Genomic DNA, 25784 nt, shown 5'->3' with positions numbered 1-25784 from the left:
ACCCCCCCTACACAGTACAGTTTAGTACAGTCTACCTTTTTTTTTTGCTCTCCGCCTTTCGTTACCACCCACCCTCTTGTCTTCAATGAAGACCGTTCAATTTTCATACTCCTCTGTGGACCCCTCCTGACGGGGGCCTCTTTTCCCTGGCACATGTTGACCCCTCTCTCACTCCACCCCTCTTAGTCTTGCGGCCCCGGCCGCAGCCTGCTGACACCACCGGACCCTACCACCTCCTCCTTCGCAACCCCTCTCTCTTCGCCCTGCTCACTGGTCTACTGCGCTCGACGGCTTGAATCGCTGGATATACCACATTGTACCCCCTTCATCCCCATCGCTCCCACCCCCATTCCTACATATCCTCTTCAGGCTCTGCTATAGCTCTTCCACTCATTCTCTCGAGAACCATTCCCTCAAGAACAAACTTCCTGGATCTTGGCTCGGTGTCTTCATTTGTTCTGCCAACAGGATTAGCTGTTACTGCTAGATCTACCTTCAGTTCCGAAGAAGCATAGTTTATTCTTGATCTTTTCTTCTGAGATCTGCTCGTTCGAGAACACTATTTAAAAATCGTTGTCGCGATGGATCCCAAGCTACGGACGATGTTACAAAAAAAGGCAGAACAGCGAGCGGTAGAAGCTCAGAAAGCTGCAGATTCTGCTAAAGAAGCTGCCCATGAGATGGAGAAGCAGGTCGTCAAGAAACAGCTCAAAGATGAGCACTGTGGAATGGAGATCATCTTCGATGCTACCAAGAGTGGAAATGTTAGTTCCTTTGTTCTCTTTAGTTATGTACTGATGGGTTTGTTGATCCAGTTGCAATTGGTCCAGTGCTGTGTCGAGAATGACCTTCGCTGCACAAAGCTTGCTGATAGCGGGGGATCCACTGCATTTCATTACGCTGCCAGATATGGACACGAGGATATCCTGGAATATCTGTATGACGTAGATTCAGAGACAATAACAACAAAGAATCATGGCGGCAGAACAGCCGTGCACTGGGCTGCTCTTCATGGTGAGAAAAAGATTTTAAGTTGGATCTTTCAGAAAGATCCTGCTATCTTCGAAGTGGTGGACAAAGATGGTTGCAATGCAGCACATTTTGCAGCAACGAATGGCCATTTATCAGTTTTCCTGTTTCTTGCTGCAAAAATGCCAGATCTCATCCGAAGTCCCGACAATGATGGCCGTACTCCCGCTCATATTGCTGCAAGCAATGGACATGAAAACATCATTGAAGCTTTGCACGCCAAGAGACCCAATCTTTTGATGGCAAAAGACTATATCAATGCCACCCTATTGCATTATGCGGCGAGCGGTGGAAGATATCAAGTTGTTGAGTTTCTGTGAGACGAGTTTAGCAACAGCTCCTTTTCTGATTACCACAACTTTGCAGGATTGAAACCGTGGGTTCTGGGTTGGTTGATGCGGTGGACAAGAACGGGTGTAATGCAGTGCACTGGGCGGTGAGATATTTTGTTGGACGCGGAGAAGAAGTTTTCTTCAGTATTTTTATGCATTAATTTCAGGCAAAGGGTGACAAGCTTGATATTCTTGAGTACCTATGTGTCAAGGCGCCACACCTCTTCTTGGTAACTAATGATTATGTTGACTTAATTACACTGCGAAATTCACCATATGTCTTCAGGCCAAAGATCGTGGAGGCTTGACTCCGAGAGCATACGCATGGGATGATGCATGTGCGAATCAAATGAAGAAAATGGAAGAGACCTGCCTTGCAGCCGTCAGGAAAACAAGATGACAAGAAAATTGTCAACAGATTCTATGATTTTTATCCGAAGATTACAACTTCGAAGTTTCTAGATTCCGGTCACGTGTTGATTTTCTATTTAGACTAGTTTGTACGGTGTATACAATCTGCGCTCTGAAACAATTCTGAATCTCCTGTACGAGGGTTGCAACCATATCACGATCGAGATGTCAGGAAAAACAAGAGTACGTCATCGTGCAATACTTTGTTCACCTAATTCATGCAAGACTTGCCTTGCAATATTTCGACAAAGATTAGTTCCACACATATACGCAAGAGGTTCAGCCAAAATTTTTATTAATATGAAAACTCATGTGGAAAAAATCAAAGCTCACTCAGCACAATCAGTTCGCCAATGATGGCTGGGCGTATTTCTTCATGTCTGACATCATCGGAAGAGAGTGATGAATTGCTTCCGTATGAATGGATCGAAGCTTCGCGCAACATGTCTCTCAGTCTTGATACCGACGCATGTTCCCTTTTCGCCTTCCAACAGTTGAACCGCATGGTTAAAATCCTGCACGTCTTCGTTGTCGATCGATAGGATGATATCCCCTTCCTTGATCCTACCATCGCTGCAGAAGCTCGTCAAGATCGTCGAAGGATTTCAAGAATAGTAGGGAACAAATCAAGTTGAAGGTATACTTCTCAATACGTACATGAAACACGGAGATCCCTTCACCACCGACTGGACTACTACTCCTTTGGAACCGACGCCCAGCACAAGCCCTAGGTCCTCAGCGCCCACTACCACTCTCTGTTCTGTCTTCTCGTTGACCTGTAATCCTTGGATCGATTCAGCCGCTCCAAGCTGGTTCTTCACTTCGCCATGGCCTGAGTGCGATGCACCGAGCTTCACCCGTTCGACTTGCCCATAGGCAACACCGCGTTTCTGAGGCTCAGCGTGCGAGTGTGAGTAGGATGCAGTAGCAGAGGAGTGAGAGGAGGACCGCAGGATGCCTCGTTGATCTTTCTCGCTCTTCCGCAGACCGCAGCACGTCAAGTTCAGCATTGCGCCGCTGTGAGCCGATCAAAAGCTCGGAGACCGGAAGATGCTTGTGAGGGGTAGGGGTGGTACTATTCCCCTGCAGCACCAGCAGTAGTGGGTGCTCTATGCACTTTAGCAGTCAGGTGTGACAATACGACGGGTGGGGTGGAGATAATTTCTACCACGAGGGGTGGGGTAGGAGTACCATTTGAGATCACCCTACCTGGGCGGTTGACTCGAGTGACCCCGAGGGTTCATGGGGTTGGCAGGGGGATGAGGACCCTGAGACTTCACTATTTCGGGGGCAGCGATGCAGGCGGGAATGGCGTTTGTGCGGCCCATGTGAGAAGGAGGGGGAGGGGGAGGGAGAAGGACACGGCAGTTCGTTGCAAGTGACATCAGATGATGCAGGGCTCCACTCGAGCGCAAGTCAGTCTCGTCCTCTTCCCTCAGAGTTTTCACTGTCGCGATGGCTGCATTGATGGCCGCTGTGCTGGTCGTCGTCCTTGTCAGCCATTCGAACAAGGTAACGCGAGAGTTTGCTCCTCTGTGTGGCTTCATGTTTTGCACTGGCATCTGTTTCTGGTATTTCTAAGGCAGCAATAAGTTGCGATCCATTCTGATCCCTCTTAGTGTCATCCGAGGACGGTTGGGGTCTTGTGCTATTTGAAGTCTGTGATTTTGCTCAACAACTTTTCCTGGCCTGTTGTCTTGTCGACATCTTTGTGAAATCTCACAGGACGTAGTCTCTGCTCAAGGGAACAGTGCACGGCTTGTAGAGCTACAGAAACTACAAGCCATGGGTGAGACGGGTGGAGTGACGATATCAGCCGGTATGTTCACGCGCCCGAACTGACTCAATGCTCACGAGTTTCGCATCACCAGGGCCAGTTTCAGCTAAGGAGGGGCTTGACAGCGAGCTTGAAGATTATCAGCGAGTCAAACTCGAGCGTCGACAAGTGATGGTAGAATCGAAGGGACTCTTTCAGATCCTTCCGCTGACTTGCTGTGCTCCCGCTATCGACAGGACTTCTGCGACTCGAAGTTTTCATCGTGGGTAAACATTCAAAAGTGCATTGCAGAGCTATTCAGTAAGTATCGTCTGGTTGCAAGAAGGTGATTACAGACTGATTTTTTGTTTTTCAGAAAATGCGCATTACTAGCTCACAGACTGTAGATGGTCGAAGTCTGACAATTCCAGCAGGATGAGTTTTGTCACTAATGATTCGGTCTCCCTTTGTACAATTTAGCAATGAAGTTCAACAAATGTTTATGAAACTATAGAACCAATCCACATATTTGTGATAGACATGAATTTAATTCCGCACGATTTGAAGGCTATCTCAATGATGTTTTCATTCCATCGATGCATGCCAGGAGGAGGGGCGATTGGTCCATCCTTAGCAAGTCTTAAATCGGAGACAAGCAACGAAGTTTTTTGAGATCTTTTTGTTTGTATAAAAAAGGGAATTGAAGAACTTAAACGAGAATCGAATACACAACAAGATTGAGACTTGGGAAGATCAACTCAAACAGACAATCAATGACCTCCACCGTCCGCTGGATCTTGCTATCGTTGTTTACTCGCTAGGAAGCTTGGGTGAATACTGATTCTTGTGCTCCTTGGCCTCATTCGCAACCTCGAGTTCAATTGCCTGCAAAGATCTCATCACGAGGCGCTCTCAAATGGCGGAAGGTACCTTCATCTCGTCAGCGTAGTTGACCAAAGCGTTCTGCTCCTCGGTCAAGGTTGAGTTCAACAAATCATATTCCCCAACGACGTTGCTATCCTTAGCCTTCATGAAGGTCTGATAAGCGATGTTCATCTGCTTGCCGGCCTCATCCTCCATTCCGGAGTCGTACAGGGCCTGCTGTCTAGCAGACATCTTGGAGATATCAGGCATTCGCGACTTGGTTGCCTGCAGGAGGTTGCGAACAGAGTCGTCCTCAGTGGACTGCTCTCCGACTGCGAAGAGGACTGCGCACAGACCCAGTGCGACAATGGCAAGGCCAGCGATAACCTGCAAGGATGGGGCATGAGCAGCTGATGGCCTTATAACCAACTGCATTGTCAAAGTCCACCTGGCGATTGCTGGATTCACGACGCTCCCTAGGAACAGGAGATACAAGATCCGTGTACATGCTGACGAGAAGAGCGTTAGATCACATGAGAATCTGAGCAACAGCTTGACTGGAAGATGGTTCTGCGATGGTTTTTGCTGTTCTTCGAATGCACTTAAGCAACATGAAAGGATGATGATGATATAAATATCAGTCGAAACCACGCTCACTACACCATATGTTTACTCAGCCGAGGCAATGCCCTTGAAGCTTCGGACAATGATGAAAGATGCTGGATTTTTTCCTACCACAGCGTATCCTATTGTATACAAACCAGGACAAATCAAGTACGAAGTTAAACTGCATCTATGTGCGAACACGACAATCCTACCAGTAAACTTAACCTCAGTAAGGTTGTTCGAAACCAAAGGCAATTCTCAATGCAGTTAGCTATCAGTACGAGGACAACCAGTTTGCTATCACTTCTTTCTTCTTGCCGATCGCCCTCTTCTCAGCACGCTGAACTCTATCGCATGATCATTCATCTCCTCTTCCTCGCGAATCTTGACTGCCAGCGGCATGAAAGCCGGCCGTGGTTCTGCTGTTCTATTTCCGGAGGGGCCAAATGACAATACCCAGGGTGGGGTACTCAAGGAGAAGACTAGGGGTACTTCAGGTCCGATTAGGACGGAAACGAAGGGTAGGGGTGCCCGACAGAATAGGATGAAGGGTGAGGTACTCCATAAGGTCTTATTGTGGTCCTAGGCATGTATTTATCCTTATGTACTAGGAGCTATATCCGGGACTGTACAGGCTCAACCCCGGGCCCAGTACGGTCCGTCCGACCGGGCCGCCGCCGGCCGCCGCGTGCCACCGTGACGCCACGGCCAGTCCGACACGCCGGACGGTGGCACTCGCAACGGCGGCCCGGCCGGCGGTGACTCCCCGGGCCCGGGGGCCCGGTGGCAGGCCGCAGCCGGGCGGCCCGGCCGGATCGGACCGCCCGGCGGTTGGCCCGCCGGGCCCTTTCGGCGGCCAACACTGGAGGTGGCGGCCCGGCACTAACTGAGATGAAGCCGGGCCGGGCTCCCGGCTCCGAGCCTAGTAGTCACAGTGCCACGGTGCCCGGCGGCAGACGCCGGGCGGCCGTCCCCGGTGACTGGAGTTCAAGGGCCCCGGCACGGTCCGAGGTGACGGTGTGCCGGGTCAGGGTAGCCCCGCCGGGCCGGGCGCTCCGACTGGCTCAGTCACCGTCGGGTGAACCGTCACGGTCACCAACCGTTGAACCGTTAGCCTGTGACTGCCGCACGGTAAACAGGAGGCCGCTGCAGACTCTCGAAACCGTCCGGCCGGGGTGAGGGTCACCCGATCATCATCATTGAGTTCACAGTGCAGCCGCTTAGCCTTCAGAATAATACGGTCAGATGATCCCTTTCAACTTAGTTTCACTCATCATGACAAGTCAACTTGGGCATCCGAGACGGTACTGGTAGTATCCGGCGTACTTTTTCAACTGCGGCGGCCATGCAGCCACTGGACTTTTAAGAGTCAGTGTACGTTCACCGGTTCAGAGAAAGCAACTTGACTCAGCAGCAGTTCTTGGATGTGAGTCGAAGAGTTCGTTGTCAATCAGAAAATCTCGCGAGGTACAACCAATACTGCAGCCGCCCGGCGCGGCTGCTCTCTCAGGCTCAAGCCCGGCACTCAGAACCTCCGAGCTCGCAAGGGTGGTCGTCGGTATTGTTGTTCCACACGAAGGACATTACGGCCAATCTTCACCCTTCGACATTAAGAGTTGTGAGCGATCAAGGAGCGTGTGACAGTGTAAACAAAGCCTCACCCCTGCATGTTGTCTCTTGCTAACAAGGCACTCCGGGGGTCAACAAACTTCTCAAGATGGATTAGAGGCAGGCAAGTACGTGACTGACATGTTTACCTCGATTATAGCAAATCTTCGATTCTCTACGCGAGAGCGATCTTGCGGGATTGATATCTGTACTCGAGATGAGTTTGAAAAAATATTCTAGCCAGCACAAAACCTTTTTCACTGAACCGAATTGCTCAAAGATACAGAGTAAGTCTTTCTCCGTGAGTTCAGAATCAAGATTCTTCTGCAGCCATCGATCAGAGTGACCTTCTCGCTCATACAGCACTCACCACAAATATGCTTGCGCTGGATTCTTGACTTCCTCTGTCATGCTGCAGATAAGCATGAGACATGATGCGGCGGCACAAGATTCCTCACATGATCCCTGCTGCTGACCCTCCAGCTATCTAGTTGAGAACTGCAGCTGGCGATGGCGGGAAAAAGCAGCAGGCTCAACAACCGCACGCGACAGTCGACGAAAGCGCTATTCCTTACCATCATGTCCAAACATCGCTGGGATCTCGAGAGGGTCAAGCTCCAGTCACTCAGCTCCTGCTTTCTTCGATGCACTCATCTTCCATGATACATGTTGCGCACCGTGCAGACACAGCGCGCGGTTCTTGGCTCCCTTCTGTCGCCCCTCCCTTTATCCGTCCCTTCAACCTCCCCCCCCCCCCCCCCCCCCGCGGGGAAATATTTCCCTGGGCCCTGCCTCCCCTCCAACCCTTTTCACCTCCTCCTGCCAAGAGCGCCTGCATCTACTCTGAGCGTATCCTCGTCTCTTGTGATCCTCCTCGAGCCCAAACACGATGCGGGAGGTTGCTAGGCAGCGAATGCTCGAACCTAATTGGGTCCTTGCCAGGTCAGACCGTGTGCAATTCAGCAAGGACTATGCTCAACATGAACATTCTCGTAAATCACGTTGGACAAGAGGGCTTCAGACTGAAAATCTCTACTTCGAGCTTGATGGGATGTGCAATCTGATCGTAGAACTGCTGGAAAGCTGAAGGCTCGTACATTATCCTACAGAGAACTACCAAAAAACTGTGAGGGCTAAATGCAAGATCATTGATACAGTTTATTAGATCAAAGTGTTTCTTCTCATCCGAGAAAAAAAAGACCAAGATGTTCCACCTGGTTCATGATCATGAACGACCCCTTCTTCCTGAAAACAAAATACCCCCTGAACTTGATGATCGAGCCATCGCAAGTTCATCGTTCGAAACGTGCAATCGCAACCATTTATTCAGATCTCAATGACGCCAACCCCAGCCATTCTATCTGGTACATTTGATCTCTTTTCTCTGACCGTTACTTCGCTTGCCGCGTCGAATTCTTTCCATGTGGCAGAGTGTGTTTCATCTGCCTCCATCGAATCCACTGGAACCACTCAAAATAAAGGAGAAACAACAAGATGACGACGAAGAGGCAAGAAGCTAAGAAGCTGTTGGAGTTTGATCCCACACTTTTCATCTCTTCCTCTGGGTCTTCAGCAGCCAATTGCATCACTCACCCTCTCCCCTGCCTCCAGCCATGCCGATAGTCGCAATTCACCGACGTACCCCACCCTTGCCCCGTGACCTCACCCACCCTTCTCCCTCCGTGCCTGCCGTGCCCTTCTACATTGTGTGTGCTGGATGAGGGTAAAGTAGCAATGATATGAGTGGGGATGAGGGTCAAGTCCATTTCCTGAAAACCGGGGGGAATGGGGGCAACGACACATCGGAAGAGTACCGGTAATAGGAACCGGAAATCATGTGGATTTTTATGGGTGGGTGATCAAGAATATCAAATTGAAGGGGTAGTGCAGTACTGACCAAATGAATTTAGTAGGGGTTCCTGGGGTACTGGGAGAAACGTTGAGCAGGACCCCTTTCCCCAACCACTCGGGACGATTCCTCAATATGACCGGTGTATCATGGAATAGTACCGGTACTTTGTAGTTGTAAAATAGGGGTGAATCAAGAATTTGCTCGTCCCTACCCCTCTTGGATCCGATCGTTCATTGATTACGCCCTACCACCGCTTGAAGCTGACAGGACCCCATGCTCGATGTTGAGTTTTGTACCCCTACCCCATCTTTTGAGTACCCTCCCTCCTGTATTGTGCAACTACTGTCAAGGACCACACTTGAGGTATCTGTACCCCTTAATAAATATAAAACTACCCCGTCATTTTCTCTTAAAAACATTTGTTTTAGTGACCCCACCCTCTCCAAGCACCCCAATACCGACCCACCCCTATATACGTGGGGCTATACCCCACCCCAGTGACAGAATGTTCCAGTGCAATGAATGCCGATTGACGGGACCACTGCCTTGGAAGGACCCCCACCTAGATGGATGAAATCATCACCCCCTTACTTTATCACACAATGTCAGTATGCAGGAAGTGAGAAGCTTGAGTATTTGAATTAGAGTCTCAATTAGAAAATAGTCCACCTTGACCTTGATACAGATCTGTCTTCAAGAGGACAGCCTTGAATTCGCTTCTATCATTAGAGGCTCAATTATCGCTACTCGGAGGGCAGTAGCATGAGGGGGTGTCCCCACCCACCCAATATTTTCCCCACCCCCCTTGCAAGATATCCCCACCAACAGACGATGGGTAGTACAGGACTCCTTTCCATGCATCCCCGCGCTCCCTTCGACCGACTATGGCGAGGGGCAGAGACGTCGCTCCAGACTGTTTCACCGGACCGTCACACACATCAAATCGTTGAGTTAGAGCTTTTACCCTGCTGTCGAAACCTTCTCAGCTCGATACTGTCTACCGATCATCCTAACCCTAGCTATTCTTGCCAATAGCCCGACTGATATTGGAAGCATGTTCCCTGATTTATGCTCCTGATGTGAGATTGTCATCCACTTGATTCTGAAATTTTCGATGGATCTAGTTCTTCAGAATGTAGAATAACAAGTTTATTTCTTTCCTCAACACCCTTAACCTTGTTGTTCCTTAGCCTCTTATCATTGTTGTTTCCGATATTTTCCGATGCCCTCATTTTATCAGTGGACTCACTGCATTCACAAGTTACAAGTGCTTCCTTCCGGAAGCTGCTTTCAATTATTTTTCACTTTCAAATTGTTTTTCTTCCCCTAACGAACCACATGGTCTCACTGCCATCACCCTATTGATTGCTTTCCACCTGATTATCAGTCAAGGCTTCGTGTGTGCGTGTCCTGACGTTTCGTATTACCTAAGGTTACTATTGCTCGAGCCGAAACGAGTAACAAGCCCCAAAGGCATCAACCAAGAAGAAATGCTGAGCACTCCTCTTCAGGAGCACATCAAAGCAATCAAAGCAGCGCAGACTAGTGATGCCGAATCACTGGGTGTCGTTTTGAAGAGAGCAGCGAACAAGGCGCTTGGAGGAGGTATAGCAGGTGCCGGCGCCATGGCTATTCAGGTCACTTCGCTCATGTGGATGCGTACTACGATGAACTATCAGTATCGCCATGGTTCCAGCACCTTGCAGGCCATGAAACATCTCTACCATGAGGGAGGAGGAGGCCTTGGCGGAATCATTCGCTTCTATCGTGGGTATCTGCCAGCTCTGGTTCAAGGCCCACTCTCTCGCTTCGGAGACACTGCTGCAAATGCGGGAATGCTCGCTCTGCTTGATTCCCATGAAAGCACGAAGAAACTCCCTGTCGCTGCCAAGACTATGGCAGCATCATTTTCCGCTGCTGGTTTCAGGATGTTTTTGATGCCTGTGGACTGCCTGAAGACCACACTACAAGTTGAGGGGAAGAATGGAGTCGCCTTGTTGGCTAACAAGATTCGAACGAATGGAATTGGTGTCCTCTGGTATGGAGCCTTTGCCACAGCGGGTGAGTGACGTGCTCTGTTGGATCCTTCTACAAAGACTGGTTTCTATTTATCTGATGGTTTCGTCCAGGTGGTACCTTCGTTGGACACTTTCCTTGGTTCTACACCAACAATCTGATGAGTGAAATGCTTCCTCCTCCCAAGGAATTTGCAACATTCCTTGGAAACGAGTTCGCGCAGAAACTTTTGAGAAATGCTGTCATCGGTTTCGTATCATCTGCTGTTTCTGACACTTGCTCCAACTCTATCCGTGTAATCAAGGTACGAGGTTTTCCTGCCCTGGTTTCCACTGAGTGTAGTCTGTTTCACAGACTACCAAGCAAACGCATGAGAAGAAGATTTCATACCGGCAGGCGGTTGTGGAGGTTGTGAGCAAAGACGGAGTTATTGGTATGGTGTTCTTGAGTCGCACGCTTCAATTTGACAAAAGAATAGGCTTGTTCGGTCGTGGCCTTGGAACTCGAATCATCACGAATGGTGTACAAGGGCTGATGTTCAACGTCTTGTAATTCCATGATGTATATGAGGATTTTCATGACTTTTGCTTCTCAACAGATGGCGTTTGGGACAAGATTATCTCAACAAGCATCATTAAATCTTCATTCAGCATGGTGCGTTGCTGAGCAAGGCAAAATCATTGTTCGGTTCTTTACTCGTAGCTTATTAAAAGATAAACGTCACAAAGTCTACCTACCACGGGTACTTTCCCTTGTACGCTTTTACGCTGAGAGCATCCCCCAACTGACGAACCAAGTTTATGAGCCCTGTGAATTGATGTCATTCAACAATGACTGCAATTATCACATGTCGTAACCATGATCAGGTGGAGAGGGAGGGAGGGAGGGCGGGCGAGCGAGAGAGAAAAGAGAGAGAATGGAGATAGAAAAGGGAAGGGGGGGCGGAGGGAGGGGGTGTAGGGATGGATGGAGAGAAGGGGGAGGAAGGGAGGAATGAAACAAGAAATATAAAGAATCACTGATGATGAAGGAGAGAGATAATCAATCAAGATGAATCGCCTCACCTCATTTCCTGCGAAACTGAGTCAAGATAGCATATTCAAAGCTCGAGGACGATAATCCTGTAAGATGCCATAGTAAACCAATATGTCATCACTAATACCTGCATGAATTGCCGGTCTCCCAGGAAAATTCCTTATCAGATGAGACATGGGCTTGCAGGACGGCACGAGGCCGGGTAGTACGCGTATCTCTTTTGACGTGAATGTTCTTGTCGATCAATTTGTAAGTGACATTGTTATTCTTCTTTCTTTTTCGCATTTATTGAAAGTCAAACCTTGATGTTCAAACCCAAGCAAATTCTCCACAAGTAGGTTCTTATGATACTTCCTCAAGCTTGTGATGCCTGAGAGCATCGGCAGTCTGCGTGACTTCGCACGTCGTCAAAACTGGCTGAGGGAAGGGACCTCCCAGGACCACTAAGACCCCGACAAACACAATGGCGAAGCCTAGGAGGTGGTTCCACCTGATGGGCTCGCAGAGGACGAACTGCTGAAACACGAGGAAGGAGACGAGGATACAAAATTCCGCAATGGCTCGAAGAGTTGCAGCGGGCATTTGAGCTTGTGTGTGACCTATCCTGTTCGCTGGAACTTGAAGACAGTACTCGCCTCCCGCAATCAGCCATGAGATCAAGATTGCCTTCCACATCGGCCATGTGCTCGAGTATTTGAGATGGAGGTACCATGCCACTGTCATCACGCAACAAGAGCAGACAAGCAACAAGATTGCCGCAATTGCGGGCCAGAGAGTTGGCATCTCTTGCTGCTTGTACACGACAGGCTACAGTGGGGTTTGCATCCTAATTTCATCAAGGACGTAAGTACCCTGAAAAGCAATAGCAATTCGACGATTTTATAATACACTTTCACTGTGGATTTTGATTTGTATGGTTAATATTAGTATCACCACTAAAACACTTGCTTTTGTACGATGCATTCAACACCTCATGTGAACTCATCCAGTCACGTAAACAGATCTCATTCCTGCTAAATTCTCTTGCTCAATTCATTTTCTACTCCGCCCATTCCTTGTGAGGGCATCTACTTGCTTGTGCTACCCTCCTCCTCCCCCGGGAATCGCAAGACCTTTTTGCCTTGATCGAAAGAGTTGTTTGTTGCGAATCCATTTTCGATGGCCTGGGTGCAGTTTGAAAATTAGGATAAATATTTGGTTTTGTAAAATGATTGATAACCATCTTTGAGGATAATGTGAAATTACGAGAAATATTTGAATACTCCTCCTAATTTTCGTTTTCTCTTTTGAGAGATTTGCTGGTACCAACTTACATATTTATAAAGAGTAGGTTCGGGGATGTGGGTCTCCTTTTTTTTTTTTTATCTGAAGTTTTCGTCTGTGGCTCCTCTATGGCATATATTGAAATCTTGCACTCTAAATAATCAAATTACGATTATCTCAATAAAATAAAATCGAAATAATCTTCATTTTAATTTCATCCAAGGAAAAATAAAAAACTCAAGACATCACCGGTGGTGATTAACTGCATCACCCGCCCACCGTCATGGATCAGTGGACCCCTTCTTTCTCCTATGACTACCCCATGAATTCCTTCATCCATCTACCCCCACCCTCATTTTCATATCGCCGGAACTCATGCACCCCAATGTTGTCCCCATTCTGTATCTACCCATTCGTCATGGGGGTGTAGGTGGGGTAGTGAATTAAGGAACCGCCCATCTTTCATAAGGAACCACCTTGTGGCCTCCCCTGTCCTCTCCCTGCCCCCAACCCTCTCGCCTTCCCCCTCTGCCGACTTGCCCCGCCGCCCTCCCCTCCCCCGCGTCTCTCCCTTCCCGCGCCTCCTCCTCCCCTCCCCCGCGTCTCCTCCTTCCCACCGCCTTCTCCTACCTCTCCTTCCGTAACTGCCTGGCTGTTCCTCTCTACTTCCTCCTCCCTCTACCCCGACCAAGTGCGTCTCTGGTTGCCAGTAGCCGGAGCCTTGGAGCTCTTCATCTCCAGATTGCCGGTGAATCAAAGTCGCCCCTCTCGCTGCTCCTTCTTGCTGACTGCTGGACCTGCAGCAGGAGTCTTGTGGTGGAAGACTGTTATCTCCACTCCCAACACTCTTCTGCTCGGAGTAGCTGCATGACCATTGAGACAGAGCAGCGATTAAGTTTGGCCAAGTGAGCACGAGTGTCACTCAGTGACGTAGAGGGATGCCTTTCTCATTGAACAAGGACAAGCCTCCGCGCGATACGAGGAACGATAACTTGGATATCCCAGACAGGCCGCTGTCGCCTGGTCTGGGGGGCAGGCCAAAGTCACCTGACGTTTTCAGGAGGGGATATGCCGGTGGTTTGTCCGGAGGTGCGAAGATAAACTCGCCGGTAGTAGTTCCCCCGCTGCAGCAGAATGGAGACGCAAACTCATCCACGCCGAAGAAGGTGGCGAGCAGGGAGAGCGGCATGTCGATATCTCGGAGCGGCAGCCGAGAGAACATGGCAAACATGCCTCGAAACCTCTCGTCGTCCTCCAGCTCCTCCTCTGCCAGTGGGATGGCAGGTTCGATATCCAGGAATCGGAGTCAAGACTCGATGAGAGGATCGTCAAAAGACCTGGCGAGTCAAGTGCGGCAGCTCTCTCGCAAAGGCAGCAGAGAAGACATGGGCTCGTCCCCTGGGTCGTCCTGCAACGATCTTGTCAACAAGCAAGTTTTCTCGCACGGAGTCAGTGATCAGAGTGCGATGACACGTGTTGACTTGCATGTCGAAGTGACAAGTACTTCGCCCGGTGATCGTGTGGTTGTCACAGGCTCCATTCAAGAGCTGGGATATTGGGACCCTAGGGGCGGGGTTGAGTTGCAGACGAACCAAGTGGAATTTCCGCAGTGGAGCGCGACGTTCGCCGCTCCTTCGGGCCAGTCAGTGGAGTACAAGTACGTCATCATGAAGGCCAATGGGGAAATGGACTGGGAGACCAAGATCGAGAACCGGATGTTCACAACTGAAGGGAATGTGCTGACGTTGGAAGATGGAAAGTTTGATGTAGAGTCAGCCAAGTTGCTGAACAAGGATTTCGTCTCTGTCGATCGTAGCAAGCCTCTGAAGAAGAATATCTTGGACCTTCCTGTGGAGCTGGAGACAACAGACACCATCTATGTCGTCACTTATCGCCTGCCTCTCACTGCCAAGAGAGATCCTGACACTGGAGCGCTCTCCTTCCAGTGGCTGTCCTTTGCTTCTGACTCTACTCAACGCGAAGCTGACAACAGCAAAGTGATGCGATCTGAGAGCCGACATGCCGGGTATGTCGTAGAGAATCTGCGTGCTCTTCGCGCTCGTTGCCGCGTGCTGTACGTCGGCGGATTGGGCATCGACATCCCTCCAGCAGAGCAGGAAGCGGTGACGGAGGAGCTCATGTCGAAATTTCAGTGCATTCCTGTGTTTCTGCCTCCAGACATGCGCGCTGAATATGAAGATTTTTGCCACAACATTCTCAAACCAATTTTTCATTTTGTGCATCCCACAAGTGCAGATGTTTGCCGCGCCTTCGCCTCTGAAGCTAAGTGGCAGTTGTACAGTGCAGTTAACCGCGAATATGTGAAACCAGTTGTACAGAATTTCAATGACGGAGACTTGGTCCTGGTGTTCGATCTTGGTCTGATGATGGCGCCGACTCTGATTGGCTCAAGGGCTCGCACAGCGAACATCTGCTTCTTCTTCAACACTCCATTCCCCTCCTCAGAGATTTTCAGGACAATGCCTGTACGCAAAGAGGCGTTGAGGTCTCTATTGAATGCCGATCTTATTCAATTCCACTGCTTCACGTATGCCCGTCATTTCCTCTCATGCTGCTCGACGCTTCTTGGCATAGAACACCGCCCAGCTCGATGCGGGCTGGTGAACCTGGTCTTCAACGGTCACCATGTGAACGTGAGAGCCTCTCACGTAGGGATAGACGCGGAGACTCTCAACCGCCGTCTGCAGGAGGAGAGAGTTTTGACCGAGTCCGACTTCTGGGCAGAGAAGTTCCGGAGGATGAAGAAGCAGGTGATCTTGGTGGGCTATGACGACATGGAGCCTCTGTCAGGCATCACCCTGAAGCTCCGAGCTTACCGTTCCATGCTCAATCTCTTCCCGGAGTATCGTGCCAGTGCAGTGCTGGTGCAAGTTGCCATCCCCTTACACGATTCCCGAGGGGAGATGATGCACCAGGAGTATGCGCAGGCGGTCACCAAGTTGGCCGAAGAGATCAACGAGGCCTATCCCAATGCTGTCCTCATGCTCCACGAGAAGATGCCCTTCGCTCCTCGCGTCGCGCTCTTCACGATCGCCGACGTGCTGGTGAACTCAGCGGTGAGAACTTCATGTGGATACCCGCCATCCTTGACATGCTAGCAGGTAAGGCACGGATTAAGCCTTGTCCCGCTGGAGTTTGTGCTGGCAGGAGGAACGGTCGATGCAGAGGCATCAAGCAGAGGCAAACAGCCTAAGATGGGCTCGCTAGTGCTCTCAGAGTTCACGGCCTGCAGCAGGGTGATCCCTGGTGAGCTCGAGCTGGCCATGACCTCGTCATGCTGACGTATGGAGCAGGTGCGATGAGGACGAATCCATGGAGGGAGGAAGACTTTGCTCGGAGCATAGTGAAGTGCTTGAGACAACCGCAGTATGAGAGGAAGCACTGGCACTCTCAACAGTTCGAGTGGTGCCAGCACAATACAGTCCTTAGGTTCCTCGGCTTTCCCCCGGTCCGCTGGCTTGTTCTGATATCAGCCCTGCAGGTGGGCTGAGAACATTCTGAAGGACATGAAGATGGCGAGGGCAAACTTGATCGAGATGGGAGAAGATGTTGCTCGTACAGCTTGCTGCCGTGTCGGTCTAGTGAAGAGTTCTTACAAAGAGGTTATGCATGTGCCCTTTGCTTTGGCTACACTAACTTGTTGCTAGATCTCTTCGAACATCCTCAAGCTGGCTGATGTCAATACAGCTTACGCTTCGGGCAAGACAAGGCTGCTGATCTTCGACGTTGACGTGTTGAGGCCCCCGAAGGTGAATGAAATTTTGCGGTTCCTTTCAGCCGTCTGCATGCTGAGCTCGCCTCCCGCCTGCAGGGAAGTGAGGAAGAGGCTGAAAGCAAGAGTTGGCCTCAGTTTGTCAAGAACCTGGACCAGGTGGATCCCTCTCCCCCTCCTCCACTGCAGCAATTGACGGCTCCTCAAGCTTGTGCTGGAGACTGGAAACGTCGTGTTCCTGCTGTCATCGGACTCCGTCGAGCATCTACTCCTCCTGCTCAAGCGCTGTAAGGGCATAGAGAAGGTACTCCTCTCCCCCCCAGCTGTTGACAAGCACGCCGTGACCTCCTTTCCAGCTCGGTCTTGCAGCCGAGGATGGATACTACTATAAGTGGCCGGGCTCTCCCGCCGACCGCTGGGACCAGCGCCAACACGTCAAGGCCCAGTGGAAGGATGTGAGAAACGCTTGCTCGCCTCAGGACTGACGAGTCTGACGCGGCTGATGCAGGTCTGCTCGCTCCTGATGAACAGCTACAAGGAGCGCACGACTGGGTCGTACGTAGACGAGGACCAGGTGGGTGAAGCTGCTGGGGCTGCTAGGGGCATAACGGGGTTGGCAGGTCGCTTCCATCACTTGGCATTACGGGGTCTCGAATCCAGAGTTTGGTCAGATCCAGGTGAGGGGTGTAGGTGGGAGGAGCAGCGGACGAGGGAGGAGGGAGGAGGGAGGAGAAGGGGTTTGGCTTGAAGAAGGGAGGAGAAGCGGAGGAGGGAGGAGGGAGGAGGGAGGAGAAGCGGAGGAGGGAGGAGAAGCGGAGGAGTGAGGAGAAGCGGAGGTTGACGAAGTTTGACAGGCAAAGGAGCTCCTGAACCATCTAAATGACACGCTCGAGCACCTTCCAGTGGAGGTTCTGCCCCCCATACTCATCGAACTTTTGAGCCGAGAGTGACTGCTCCTGCTCAGGTTGTGCTGGGGAAGTCGTTTGTTCGAGTCCGCCACCAGGTCAACTTTGGCATGGAGGGGGAGGGGCAACTGACTGGAGCCTGCAGGGGATCACCAAGGGCGCTCTAGTCTCGCACATCATACAGCACTTCAGTAGCCGTGGAGGAGTAGACTTCCTCCTCTGTTTCGGTCTCTCCCTCTACCTCCTCCCTCCTGCCGGACTGACGTGGAGCAGGTGATGACCGCATGGACGAGGACATGTTCAACATCCTCAGGGACTATCAGAATGGCGCCCAGTATCGCCTCTTCCAGGTGCTCGCCTGCTGCTGCTTCGCTTGCAGGCACAGTGACTCCTGTGGCAGGGGACGGAGCAGGAGGTGAAGGTCTTCACCTGTACCGTTGGAAGGCAGCCCACACTGGGTGAGACTTGCTGGCTCCCCGGCCTTCACTTGCACCCCGTTTGACACTCAAAAGTCTTCCTCCGTTCTCATCCTTCATTCTGTTATCTCGATAACTATCCCTCCCTGCTCCTCCCTCCCTCCCTCCGTCCCTCCCTTTCTTCGCTACCTGGGCTCGCTTGGCTTTCTCACTCTTGCCCCACAGCTGGATATTGTTTGTACACGTTCGAGGACGTACTGGAGCTGTCCAGCGGACTGTCGCTGCAGACCAAGAGGAAGTTAAGATCGGCTGCGACCATGCTCGAGCTGTCAGCTCTGTGATGAGGACGGGGAAGCTGAGACGCGTCTGACTGTGAAGATGGGGTTCAGAACTGCCGCCAGCTCACTAGGCTGTAGGACGTTGGTCTCCCGGCCTTAAGGAGGCGAACGTGGGAAGTGAAGTCGGAGGGGCTGGAAGAAGTGCGGGAGGAATCCATCTGAACCTTGGTCTGCACTCCCTTGCGCAAGGGAATGGAGGAGAGGAGATCTGAATTGACTGAGTACACGTGCATCCTTGGATCTACAGGCTCCCCATGCAGCGCCAGGTGATTTGAAAGCATTACTGCTGCTCCTCCATGCAAGAATCCGTTGGGGTTCGCGTGTTCGGCCGACAAGCTCACTTCACAAGTCTTGCTGTCTCCCTCCTTCTCCATGTCGCTAAGCTTGAAAACTTCCTCTATGCTCGCGTGCGCTGGCACCACGTTAGGGGGCATAGAGTCGACGTATCGCTCGAAGTAGTTGAGGGTATGGTGGCGGATAGACTTTCTCCCGAACACGTCGAATAACAACCCCATTGGCATGAACTTGACGTGTCGTAAGTACGCGAGCTCCTCTCCTTGCTTGTTGATGGCATGACCGTGCAGGAACGATACGGTCTTGCCAGATTTTTGCATGCTGTACCTCAACGTGATTCTGTCCCCAGCGCCAACATCGGCGACCTTCATGCTCCTCCCTGACAGCTGCAGGCTCACCCCTGGCCTGCTGTTGCCATCCCATGGAACGCAACCGCAGAAGGTGCTGACCTCGTCGAACATGGCCAGAAGTGCAGCAAGGGTCACCCGACCGTCTCCCCCGCAGCACCATGGAGCAACCTCCACAGACACTGTGGCCATGCCGTCTTCCATCCGTTCGATCTGCATCCTTCCTCCATCTTCCTCCAGCTGCAGCTCCAGCATGCTGCTGAACTTTCCCTTCTTCGACCGCGCGGCATACTTCACTAGCGCCCTCGCCGCCCGCAGCATGTTGAAGGCCCTCGTCCTCTGGTCCCCCAGCATGCTGGTTCCAATTCAGTGGAAGTAGCGGGGATGAGGGCTGAGTTGTCATGTGAAACTTTAGAGTAGGAAAGGGTGGGTACTTGATGGAGAAATTGGGGGTAGGGGTATCAGGGCCACCAGATACCGACAGGTTCCTTCTTTGTGGTGCAGGCACATGTGGGTGCAAAAAGAGGGTGGGGTAGGGGTGGTGATATATTTGAAGTACCGGGTGATGAAACATTTTGATATAGGTAAATTAGGGGGTACTTATCTCTCAGTGAAATCCAGGGAGGGTAGGGGTAAGACACATCAAGAGTAAAGGGTCCAACTTCCGTTGAGAAAAATGTGATGAGAGCAATTGTACAAGATGAGGAGGAGATGAGAGGAGAGGAGAGGACAGGAGAGGACAGGAGAGGAGAGGAGAGGAGAGGACAGGACAGGAGAGGACAGGACAGGACAGGACAGGACAGGACAGGACAGGACAGGACAGGACAGGACAGGACAGGACAGGACAGGACAGGAGAGGACAGGACAGGACAGGAGAGGACAGGACAGGACAGGTCAGGACAGGTCAGGACAGGTCAGGACAGGACAGGACAGGACAGGACAGGACATGACAGGATTTGAAGGTGTGATGATTGGACTGCAGCAGACGAATGGAGAAGAGGATGAGGGAGAAGAAGGAAGAAGTGGGATGAGTGAGCAGTGCTTTTCTCCCATTACGAGTACCTGAACCTCTCGTTCATCTTTTGTCTTTTCACTCGCTCGGTTACTGTGAGAAAATGACGAGAAAGGAATCCAAGGCTCCCTTTGGAACTTGTCGCTAAGAGAGTCGTGAACACGAGAATGCAAACATTGGGAGATTGGTTCTTCAGTTCTCTTTGTACATTCGAACACAGTTGAGGGCGCTGACTCATTTCCATAATCCCAGATTCAAAGAATAAACAGCTTATGTTCCGATGAGAGAGTCTGAGGTGACGGAGAATGAGAGCGCGAAAGAACAGATGAAAGTTGTTGGAAGTGAAGGTCATTCAGGTCCATTTCTCCCTCCTCCTGCTCCTGCTCCTGCTCCTGCTCCTGCCACTGCTCTTGCTCCTGCTTCTTCTCCTTCAGTCTCTTCATTGCCTCAGTTTGCCCGTCATGTCCTCTGCCCGGATTGTCTCCCTTCCTCGCGTTCTCTGCGCATCACCAGAAGCTTACGTGTCGAGACAGAACGAATCCAGAAGACGTTTGACCGCATCAAGCTGTTGACAAGCGTTGTGCGGTGAGGAACAAGCTGCTGGTTGCAATGAAGTGCAAGTGAGGGACATGGCAGAAAACCGGAGGAAGAAGAGAGACTGGCTCAGAGTCATGAGAATGTAAGACGAGGAGGAGGAAGAGGAGGAGGAGGAGGAGGAGGAGGAGGAGGAGAAAACCGGGGCGTGGGGGGGGGGGGGGGAGAGAGGAAGTCAGGAGGATCAGCTTGATGAAGCTGTGCAGGAGGAGGTGAAGGCAAGTCCGGGGAGAGGAGCGCGGAATCGATCGAATCATGCAGAAGTGATACACGGAGGTGAATCAAATGCTGGATGGTGAGAGTGCGAGATGAACGAGTCTGCAGGCAACGGGAGGCATGTCGAGGACGAGGAGGAGAGACGATTCTTTGCTGACGAGAGATTCGAGAGCAATGTCTGTCTCCTTCCTTAGACTGGCTCCTCGTGATAAGCTGAGCAGGAAAGAGCGAAACGGCATGAAAACAAAGCACAAGCGACGTCGCTTGCTTGTGATTCATCCCTCTTGATTTCAATCATGTCATGACTGCTTGCTCTCGGCCTGTTCCCTCCATCCCCGTCGTCTTCTCTACTTCGGTTTTTCTCTCCTCGATCTTATTCCTTTTCTTTGTCTCTCTTTCCTGTTCTTGCCTGCCCTCTCGTTCCTGTTACTTCAGCTTCATCCCCTAGCTCCAAGCTGAACTCACTGGTATGGCCGCATCCTTCCCTTCTCCTTGCCTAACCACCCCGCCCCTCCCCTCCCAAACAAAAACTTCCTCCTCCAGTCCTCTCCTTCCCTTTCTTGTCTTCTCTCCTCCTCTCGTTCTTTGCCACCTCCACTCCTATGCATCTCCCCTCCTCCGCCTCCTTCCATTCCCTCGTTTCTGCTCTTCGATCAGTGCTCGTTCTTCTTCTCACTTCTCTTCACAGTTATCTCCGAGAGGAAACAAGCCCGTCTCTCCCAGTCTCTCCTCCATCTCTTCGCTCAGGAATCGCTCGATCTTCGCGCCCTCCTCCTCTCACAGCCTCGCTTGCAGTCACCGAGGAAGTCGATCAATCGTCGCGAGCATTGCCTCCTCGAGCATCCCTTGCTCTCCTCAGCGGGCGGAGGCTCGGAAGAAGTGAGTGAGCGCACGCACATGATGTCGACGAGTGACGGGGCAGCAGGATCAAAGAGCTCGAGGCCGTGATCAAGAGAGAAGCTGGTGAGGAGAGGAGGAGCGATGGGGCAGGACAACAGACTGACGGGTGGATCAGACAAGCTGGGACATGCCCACCCGTTCGTGGAGGAAGCAAGGCTTCACCTCAACGTGAGAAGTCGGAGAGGGGGGAAAGGGGCAATACTGACGTCCAAGAGCAGAAGCTGCGGACGAGCGAGAGGGAGACGGCGTGGGAAGAGCTGAAGCAGATGCATAATGACAATGTCGACTCTGCGATCAAAGTCAGGTTGATGTGCATGAGGAGAATGGAAGGGACGGGAGGGAGGAAGGAGGGGAGTGGAGAAAGCGAAGGAGAGGAAAAGGCAGGAAGCTGAATTAAAAACGAATTGAGTCGATGCTGATGCTGATCTGATCAACTATGATAGGGATGAAGATGAACTTGAAAGAGCCATCCATGCAGGTTCTCCTCCTCCTCCTTTCTCCCTCCTCTCTCCCTCTCCTACCTCGTCCTCCCTCCCTTCTGATCTGCTCACAGCGATGTTCTCTCCTCTTGGCAAGCGCCATCCCATCGTCATCAAGGGCAAGCGAGCGTTCGAGGAGATGGTGAAGGAGAGGAATCGAGCTGAGTATGAGGAAGTCGAGAGGGTCCAGGTATCTCCCTTCCTCCTCAGTTCTTCTTACACTGCTCCTCTTCCTCATTTCTTTTTTCTTTTCTTTGACAACCTCACTTCAACTTCAAGGTCGAAATGCTCATCGCTGCCAAGGATGACATGGAGGAACTTAAGAAAGCGATCGCTCAAGCAAGCGATGTGAGTCTCCTTCCCCCGCCCCCACCTCTTCCCCTGACTTCTTCACCTTCAGGTCCTCGGGTCTTCTCATCCTGCTGTGGAGGCTGCTCGCTTGGTGAGTAAAGAGCCTCCCCCCCACCATCCCCCTTCCCCTCTTCCCTTCCCCTATCCTCCCTCCCCTTTCTCCCTCCCTTTTCTCTCACCCTACCCTTCCTCGTCCTTCTCACCCTATGCTTGCAGGACCTCAAGGACCTACGGGATGCGGCGAATGCGCAGGAGTACCAGGTGGGAGAGAGAAAGAGGAGGGGATGTCGGGTGAGGGGAGTCGACGAGGAACGAGAGTGAGGAGAGAAAATCAGCCTCGAGGGAGGAGGAGCCTAAGTGAATGGTGATGGAGTTTTCAGAACTTGTGCGATTACCACGAGCGTAACATCCAAGATGCTGCCAGCAAATTTGACGAGGTTTGTCATGCTTACTCCTCCTGCTCTTCTCTCCCTCCCCTCCCTCTGCTTCCTTCCTGTGCTCCTGTAACGTCGAGGATAGGAGGGGCTGGCATGGGCGATCTCTCGAGCTGATAAGGCTGGGCTGGTGAGAGAGAGGAGGAGGTGGAGGAGGAAGAGGATGAGGAGGAGAAAGTTGCTGTTTGTGACAAGTTTCTTTCCTAGGGGCCTGCACACCCGATCATTGAGCGAGGGAAGCAGCAGCTGTCACAGATGCAGCGAGACAGGACCAAGCGAGAGAGAAGGTGAGAGCTGGAGGAGAGGGGGAGGGGGGGGAGAAGAGGAGGAGGTAGAGAGAGGAGGACTTAGCTAGTGGGGTTGAAGGGGGGGGTGAATGATCCGCCACCTGCAGGGCTCGGGAGGTAGAGAGTCTTCGGCTGCTGCTGTTGGCCATGAAGATTGATCTCTTCGGTGGCAATGCAAACTCGCAAAGGCCGCAGGATACCAGCAGGAGGTAACAGCCCGACCCTCCTCCTCTCCTTCGTCCCACCTCCATTCCCGTCCCTCTCCTCCTCTCTCGCACGCCCTGACTTGCCTCAGCTCTGAGAGTAGCTTGTCCTCCTCGCTCGCCGCCAGCATCGTGCTGGACGAGCCTGCCATGCTCGAGTACGAGGACAGCGTGAAGCGATGGGACGCCAACGTCTGGCTCGCTGAGGCAGGCAGCTGGGAGGCAGCTGAGCACGAGATCGCTGAGCTGCAGGTGATGTGCTGGGGGAGGTCGTTGCTGTCTGACAGCCGACGGAGCAGAAAACTCTCAAGAAGTCGAAGATCGACCTTGGGGAACTTCACTTCGTCGTCCTTGCAGCATACGTGAGGAGGAGGAAGAGGGAGGGGGTGCGGGGAGGGGGTGCGGGGAGGGAGGTGAGGGAGGACGGAGGGGAACAGACTGATGATCATCGCAGAATCGCATTCGAGAGATGAGGGACGCGTTACATCGGGCTCAGTACAAAGAGATTGGTGATCCATATCCTCGTTCGCTAGTTCCTCTCACCACCTTCTCCTGTCCAGAACAATATCACATCTCGAAGATTGCTGCCGCTGCTGCATCCGGGTGAGGAGAGAGGCAGGAGGAGGAGGAGGAGTCTTACTTCGGACGGCAGCGATCTGGAGGAGCTCGACAAGAGTGTTCGCCTCGCCGCGGCATCTGGTAGCGATGTTGTCCTGCTCCTGCTCCCCTTGCCTCTGCTGCCGTGAGGGAGGCGAGGATGTGACGCGTGCGGGGCAGAGATGAGCTGGCAGCATCCTGCGGTGCAGCAGGGAAAGAGACTGTACGAGGTGAGGGAGGAGGGCAGAGCTGCTGGTCTCCCTCATCCACAAGCAGGAGGGCAGGAAGATCCGAGTGAGAATCTTGCGGGAGGAGCAGGAGAATCATTCTCAACTTGGTCTGCCTTCTGCCGTGACTTGGATGTGCCCCTGACCCTCATGGCAGAGCTCGCAGCTGCTATGGAGAAGGCGACGGTAACCTTCTCTGCCTCATCCCCCTGGGCTCATCCTTGACCTGTTGATCCTCCCACTACCTACCTCAACCTCGACATTCCTCCTCCCTCTTGCCCACCCCTTTTCGTTTTTGCTCCTCCTCTTCTTGTCTCATCGCCATCCTTGCTCGCAGGAGGCTGTGCAGAACTTCGAGCTGTCCAGCCGGCACGTCTCCATGGAGGGGAGCAACCTGGTTAGCCCGACATGGAGCAGGAGCGAGGCAGGAAGCAGCACCCCTACCCCCAGGAGGTCGTTGATGAGCAAGCTTAGAGACGCTTAGACGAGGACGGAAATCGTCGGCACCCTCCCACTCCCTCCTCTTCCCTTCTACTCGCATGCTCGCCCGGAGATTCTTAAAGTAATAATGAATACTATCCACACTCACGGCGATGCTCTCAGGCGTTCTGCGGCATCGGTCACTCGAGCAGAGGAGCACAATGACCTCACAGGGTGCAGGCTGCTCGTCGGTACCAAGTGAGAGGCAGGAGCAGAGGAGGAGGAGGGGAACCGTCCGGCTGCTGCCTCCACCTGCGTCGGTTTGTGCTTGAGGGTCTCTTCAAGCTGCATGAGCTGGTTGACGAAACCATTGTTGGGGAAGACCTGTCGAGCTCTCACGCCTCGCTCCTCCTCCTCTCACCATCACCTGCGGTCTTGCTCGTTTGCACATGTTGTAGGCTTCCTTGAAGGACATGCCCATGTCCATCATCAGGAATGCCATCACCACAGAGGGCGCGCGCGAGACTCCGGCATAGCAGTGGACGTAGACGGCGCCGGTGGACATGGCAGAGGCGATGAAGCTTGTCGTCTGCCAACACAGTGAGCATGAGAGGAGCTCGCGCGAGCAGCGGCGTCACCTTGTCGAAGTGAGTCCTCAGGTTCTCTGTAGGGAGGTCTTCCGCACAGATGATAAGGTACCTGAATGCTTCAGGATCGTAGGCCGAGGGGCTGAGGTTGTAGCTTGCGACATTCAAGACATGGGTTACTCCTCTCCTCCTCAGCTCGTCGTGCTGCATCGCTCCCTCCATCCCCCCAAGGAAGAGGCCTGATTTGCGCCGTCAGGGAGGTCACGGAGGGAGTCAGAGAGGAGGACCTGGCATGACCTCGTCGATATCTCCGCCATCCTCTTCATTCTCGTCCTCGTCAGGGAAGTGGATGAGTCCCCACGACTTGAACTGCTGCAACGGATCTTGTTGGTTCTGACGTGGGAAGCAGGAGCTTTCGATGCCCATGTCGTGCTGGTGGAGGGAGAAGGAAGAGGAAGGAAGAGGAAGGAAGAAGAAGGAAGAGGAAGGAAGAGGAGGGTGTCGATACAGGCTAAGGTGACTCGACTCGTCCTGTCTCTCTCGCTCTCTCAGCTTCTTCTCTCCCTTCCTCTCCCCGCTGCGTCTGTTCGCTGCCTCGCTCGCACCATTGGAATCGCCTTCCCTGCACTACAGGGTGGAAAGCAGGTTTCGAGGAGGGGTAGCGAGAAAGGG

At 52.2% G+C, this 25784-nt stretch overlaps 10 protein-coding genes across 10 annotated transcripts; 5 read left to right on the top strand and 5 right to left on the bottom strand.

The window, feature by feature from the left end:
* Window positions 1-869: 869 nt before the first annotated feature.
* Window positions 870-1346, top strand: GUITHDRAFT_57351 (hypothetical protein; the record flags this gene model as incomplete). Its single annotated transcript, XM_005840251.1, has 1 exon — window positions 870-1346. A coding segment is annotated over one exon (477 nt), but the record flags the coding sequence as incomplete, so codon positions are not given.
* Window positions 1347-2158: 812 nt separating this feature from the next.
* GUITHDRAFT_133061 (hypothetical protein) lies at window positions 2159-2782 on the bottom strand (the record flags this gene model as incomplete). Its single annotated transcript, XM_005840250.1, has 2 exons — window positions 2159-2345; window positions 2430-2782. 2 exons carry the CDS (start codon window positions 2780-2782, stop codon window positions 2159-2161), a joined length of 540 nt encoding a protein of 179 aa, XP_005840307.1.
* Window positions 2783-3227: 445 nt separating this feature from the next.
* GUITHDRAFT_101028 (hypothetical protein) lies at window positions 3228-3921 on the top strand (the record flags this gene model as incomplete). The annotated part of the gene is made up of 5 exons (XM_005840249.1): window positions 3228-3284; window positions 3498-3591; window positions 3644-3723; window positions 3786-3849; window positions 3905-3921. 5 exons carry the CDS (start codon window positions 3228-3230, stop codon window positions 3919-3921), a joined length of 312 nt encoding a protein of 103 aa, XP_005840306.1.
* A 417-nt stretch (window positions 3922-4338) lies between these two features.
* On the bottom strand, window positions 4339-4900 carry GUITHDRAFT_133060 (hypothetical protein; the record flags this gene model as incomplete). Its single annotated transcript, XM_005840248.1, is given in 3 exon segments — window positions 4339-4413; window positions 4459-4821; window positions 4841-4900. The coding sequence occupies 3 exon segments, from the start codon at window positions 4898-4900 to the stop codon at window positions 4339-4341; spliced, it is 498 nt and encodes a 165-aa protein (XP_005840305.1).
* Window positions 4901-9948: 5048 nt separating this feature from the next.
* Window positions 9949-11205, top strand: GUITHDRAFT_84395 (hypothetical protein; the record flags this gene model as incomplete). The annotated part of the gene is made up of 5 exons (XM_005840247.1): window positions 9949-10519; window positions 10588-10778; window positions 10829-10907; window positions 10953-11022; window positions 11073-11205. 5 exons carry the CDS (start codon window positions 9949-9951, stop codon window positions 11110-11112), a joined length of 951 nt encoding a protein of 316 aa, XP_005840304.1. The 3' UTR covers window positions 11113-11205.
* A 575-nt stretch (window positions 11206-11780) lies between these two features.
* On the bottom strand, window positions 11781-12293 carry GUITHDRAFT_150380 (hypothetical protein; the record flags this gene model as incomplete). The annotated part of the gene is made up of 1 exon (XM_005840246.1): window positions 11781-12293. A coding segment is annotated over one exon (442 nt), but the record flags the coding sequence as incomplete, so codon positions are not given.
* A 1417-nt stretch (window positions 12294-13710) lies between these two features.
* GUITHDRAFT_101025 (hypothetical protein) lies at window positions 13711-18167 on the top strand (the record flags this gene model as incomplete). The annotated part of the gene is made up of 16 exons (XM_005840245.1): window positions 13711-15849; window positions 15895-16039; window positions 16087-16222; window positions 16275-16395; window positions 16441-16542; window positions 16605-16664; window positions 16714-16809; window positions 16862-16960; window positions 17014-17079; window positions 17126-17182; window positions 17360-17413; window positions 17470-17508; window positions 17556-17637; window positions 17684-17760; window positions 17811-17868; window positions 18052-18167. The coding sequence occupies 16 exons, from the start codon at window positions 13711-13713 to the stop codon at window positions 18165-18167; spliced, it is 3447 nt and encodes a 1148-aa protein (XP_005840302.1).
* Window positions 18168-18211: 44 nt separating this feature from the next.
* Window positions 18212-19159, bottom strand: GUITHDRAFT_101024 (hypothetical protein; the record flags this gene model as incomplete). Its single annotated transcript, XM_005840244.1, has 1 exon — window positions 18212-19159. One exon carries the CDS (start codon window positions 19157-19159, stop codon window positions 18212-18214), a length of 948 nt encoding a protein of 315 aa, XP_005840301.1.
* Window positions 19160-20696: 1537 nt separating this feature from the next.
* GUITHDRAFT_101023 (hypothetical protein) lies at window positions 20697-24330 on the top strand (the record flags this gene model as incomplete). Its single annotated transcript, XM_005840243.1, has 21 exons — window positions 20697-20706; window positions 21423-21510; window positions 21553-21590; window positions 21643-21695; window positions 21746-21831; window positions 21971-22005; window positions 22081-22196; window positions 22286-22354; window positions 22407-22448; window positions 22574-22648; window positions 22738-22794; window positions 22877-22921; window positions 22999-23078; window positions 23186-23287; window positions 23374-23533; window positions 23581-23643; window positions 23736-23884; window positions 23934-23980; window positions 24059-24108; window positions 24155-24215; window positions 24263-24330. The coding sequence occupies 21 exons, from the start codon at window positions 20697-20699 to the stop codon at window positions 24328-24330; spliced, it is 1494 nt and encodes a 497-aa protein (XP_005840300.1).
* A 360-nt stretch (window positions 24331-24690) lies between these two features.
* Window positions 24691-25733, bottom strand: GUITHDRAFT_84393 (hypothetical protein; the record flags this gene model as incomplete). The annotated part of the gene is made up of 4 exons (XM_005840242.1): window positions 25400-25733; window positions 25164-25351; window positions 24953-25114; window positions 24691-24909 (listed from the first exon to the last, which is right to left on the bottom strand). Exons 1-4 carry the CDS (start codon window positions 25536-25538, stop codon window positions 24691-24693), a joined length of 708 nt encoding a protein of 235 aa, XP_005840299.1. The 5' UTR covers window positions 25539-25733.
* Between the last annotated feature and the right edge of the window lie 51 nt (window positions 25734-25784).

The sequence above is a fragment of the Guillardia theta genome (assembly GCF_000315625.1).
Source record: "Guillardia theta CCMP2712 unplaced genomic scaffold GUITHscaffold_6, whole genome shotgun sequence".
Classification (NCBI taxonomy): Eukaryota; class Cryptophyceae; order Pyrenomonadales; family Geminigeraceae; genus Guillardia; species Guillardia theta.
This window is presented reverse-complemented; position numbering and strand designations above follow the sequence as displayed.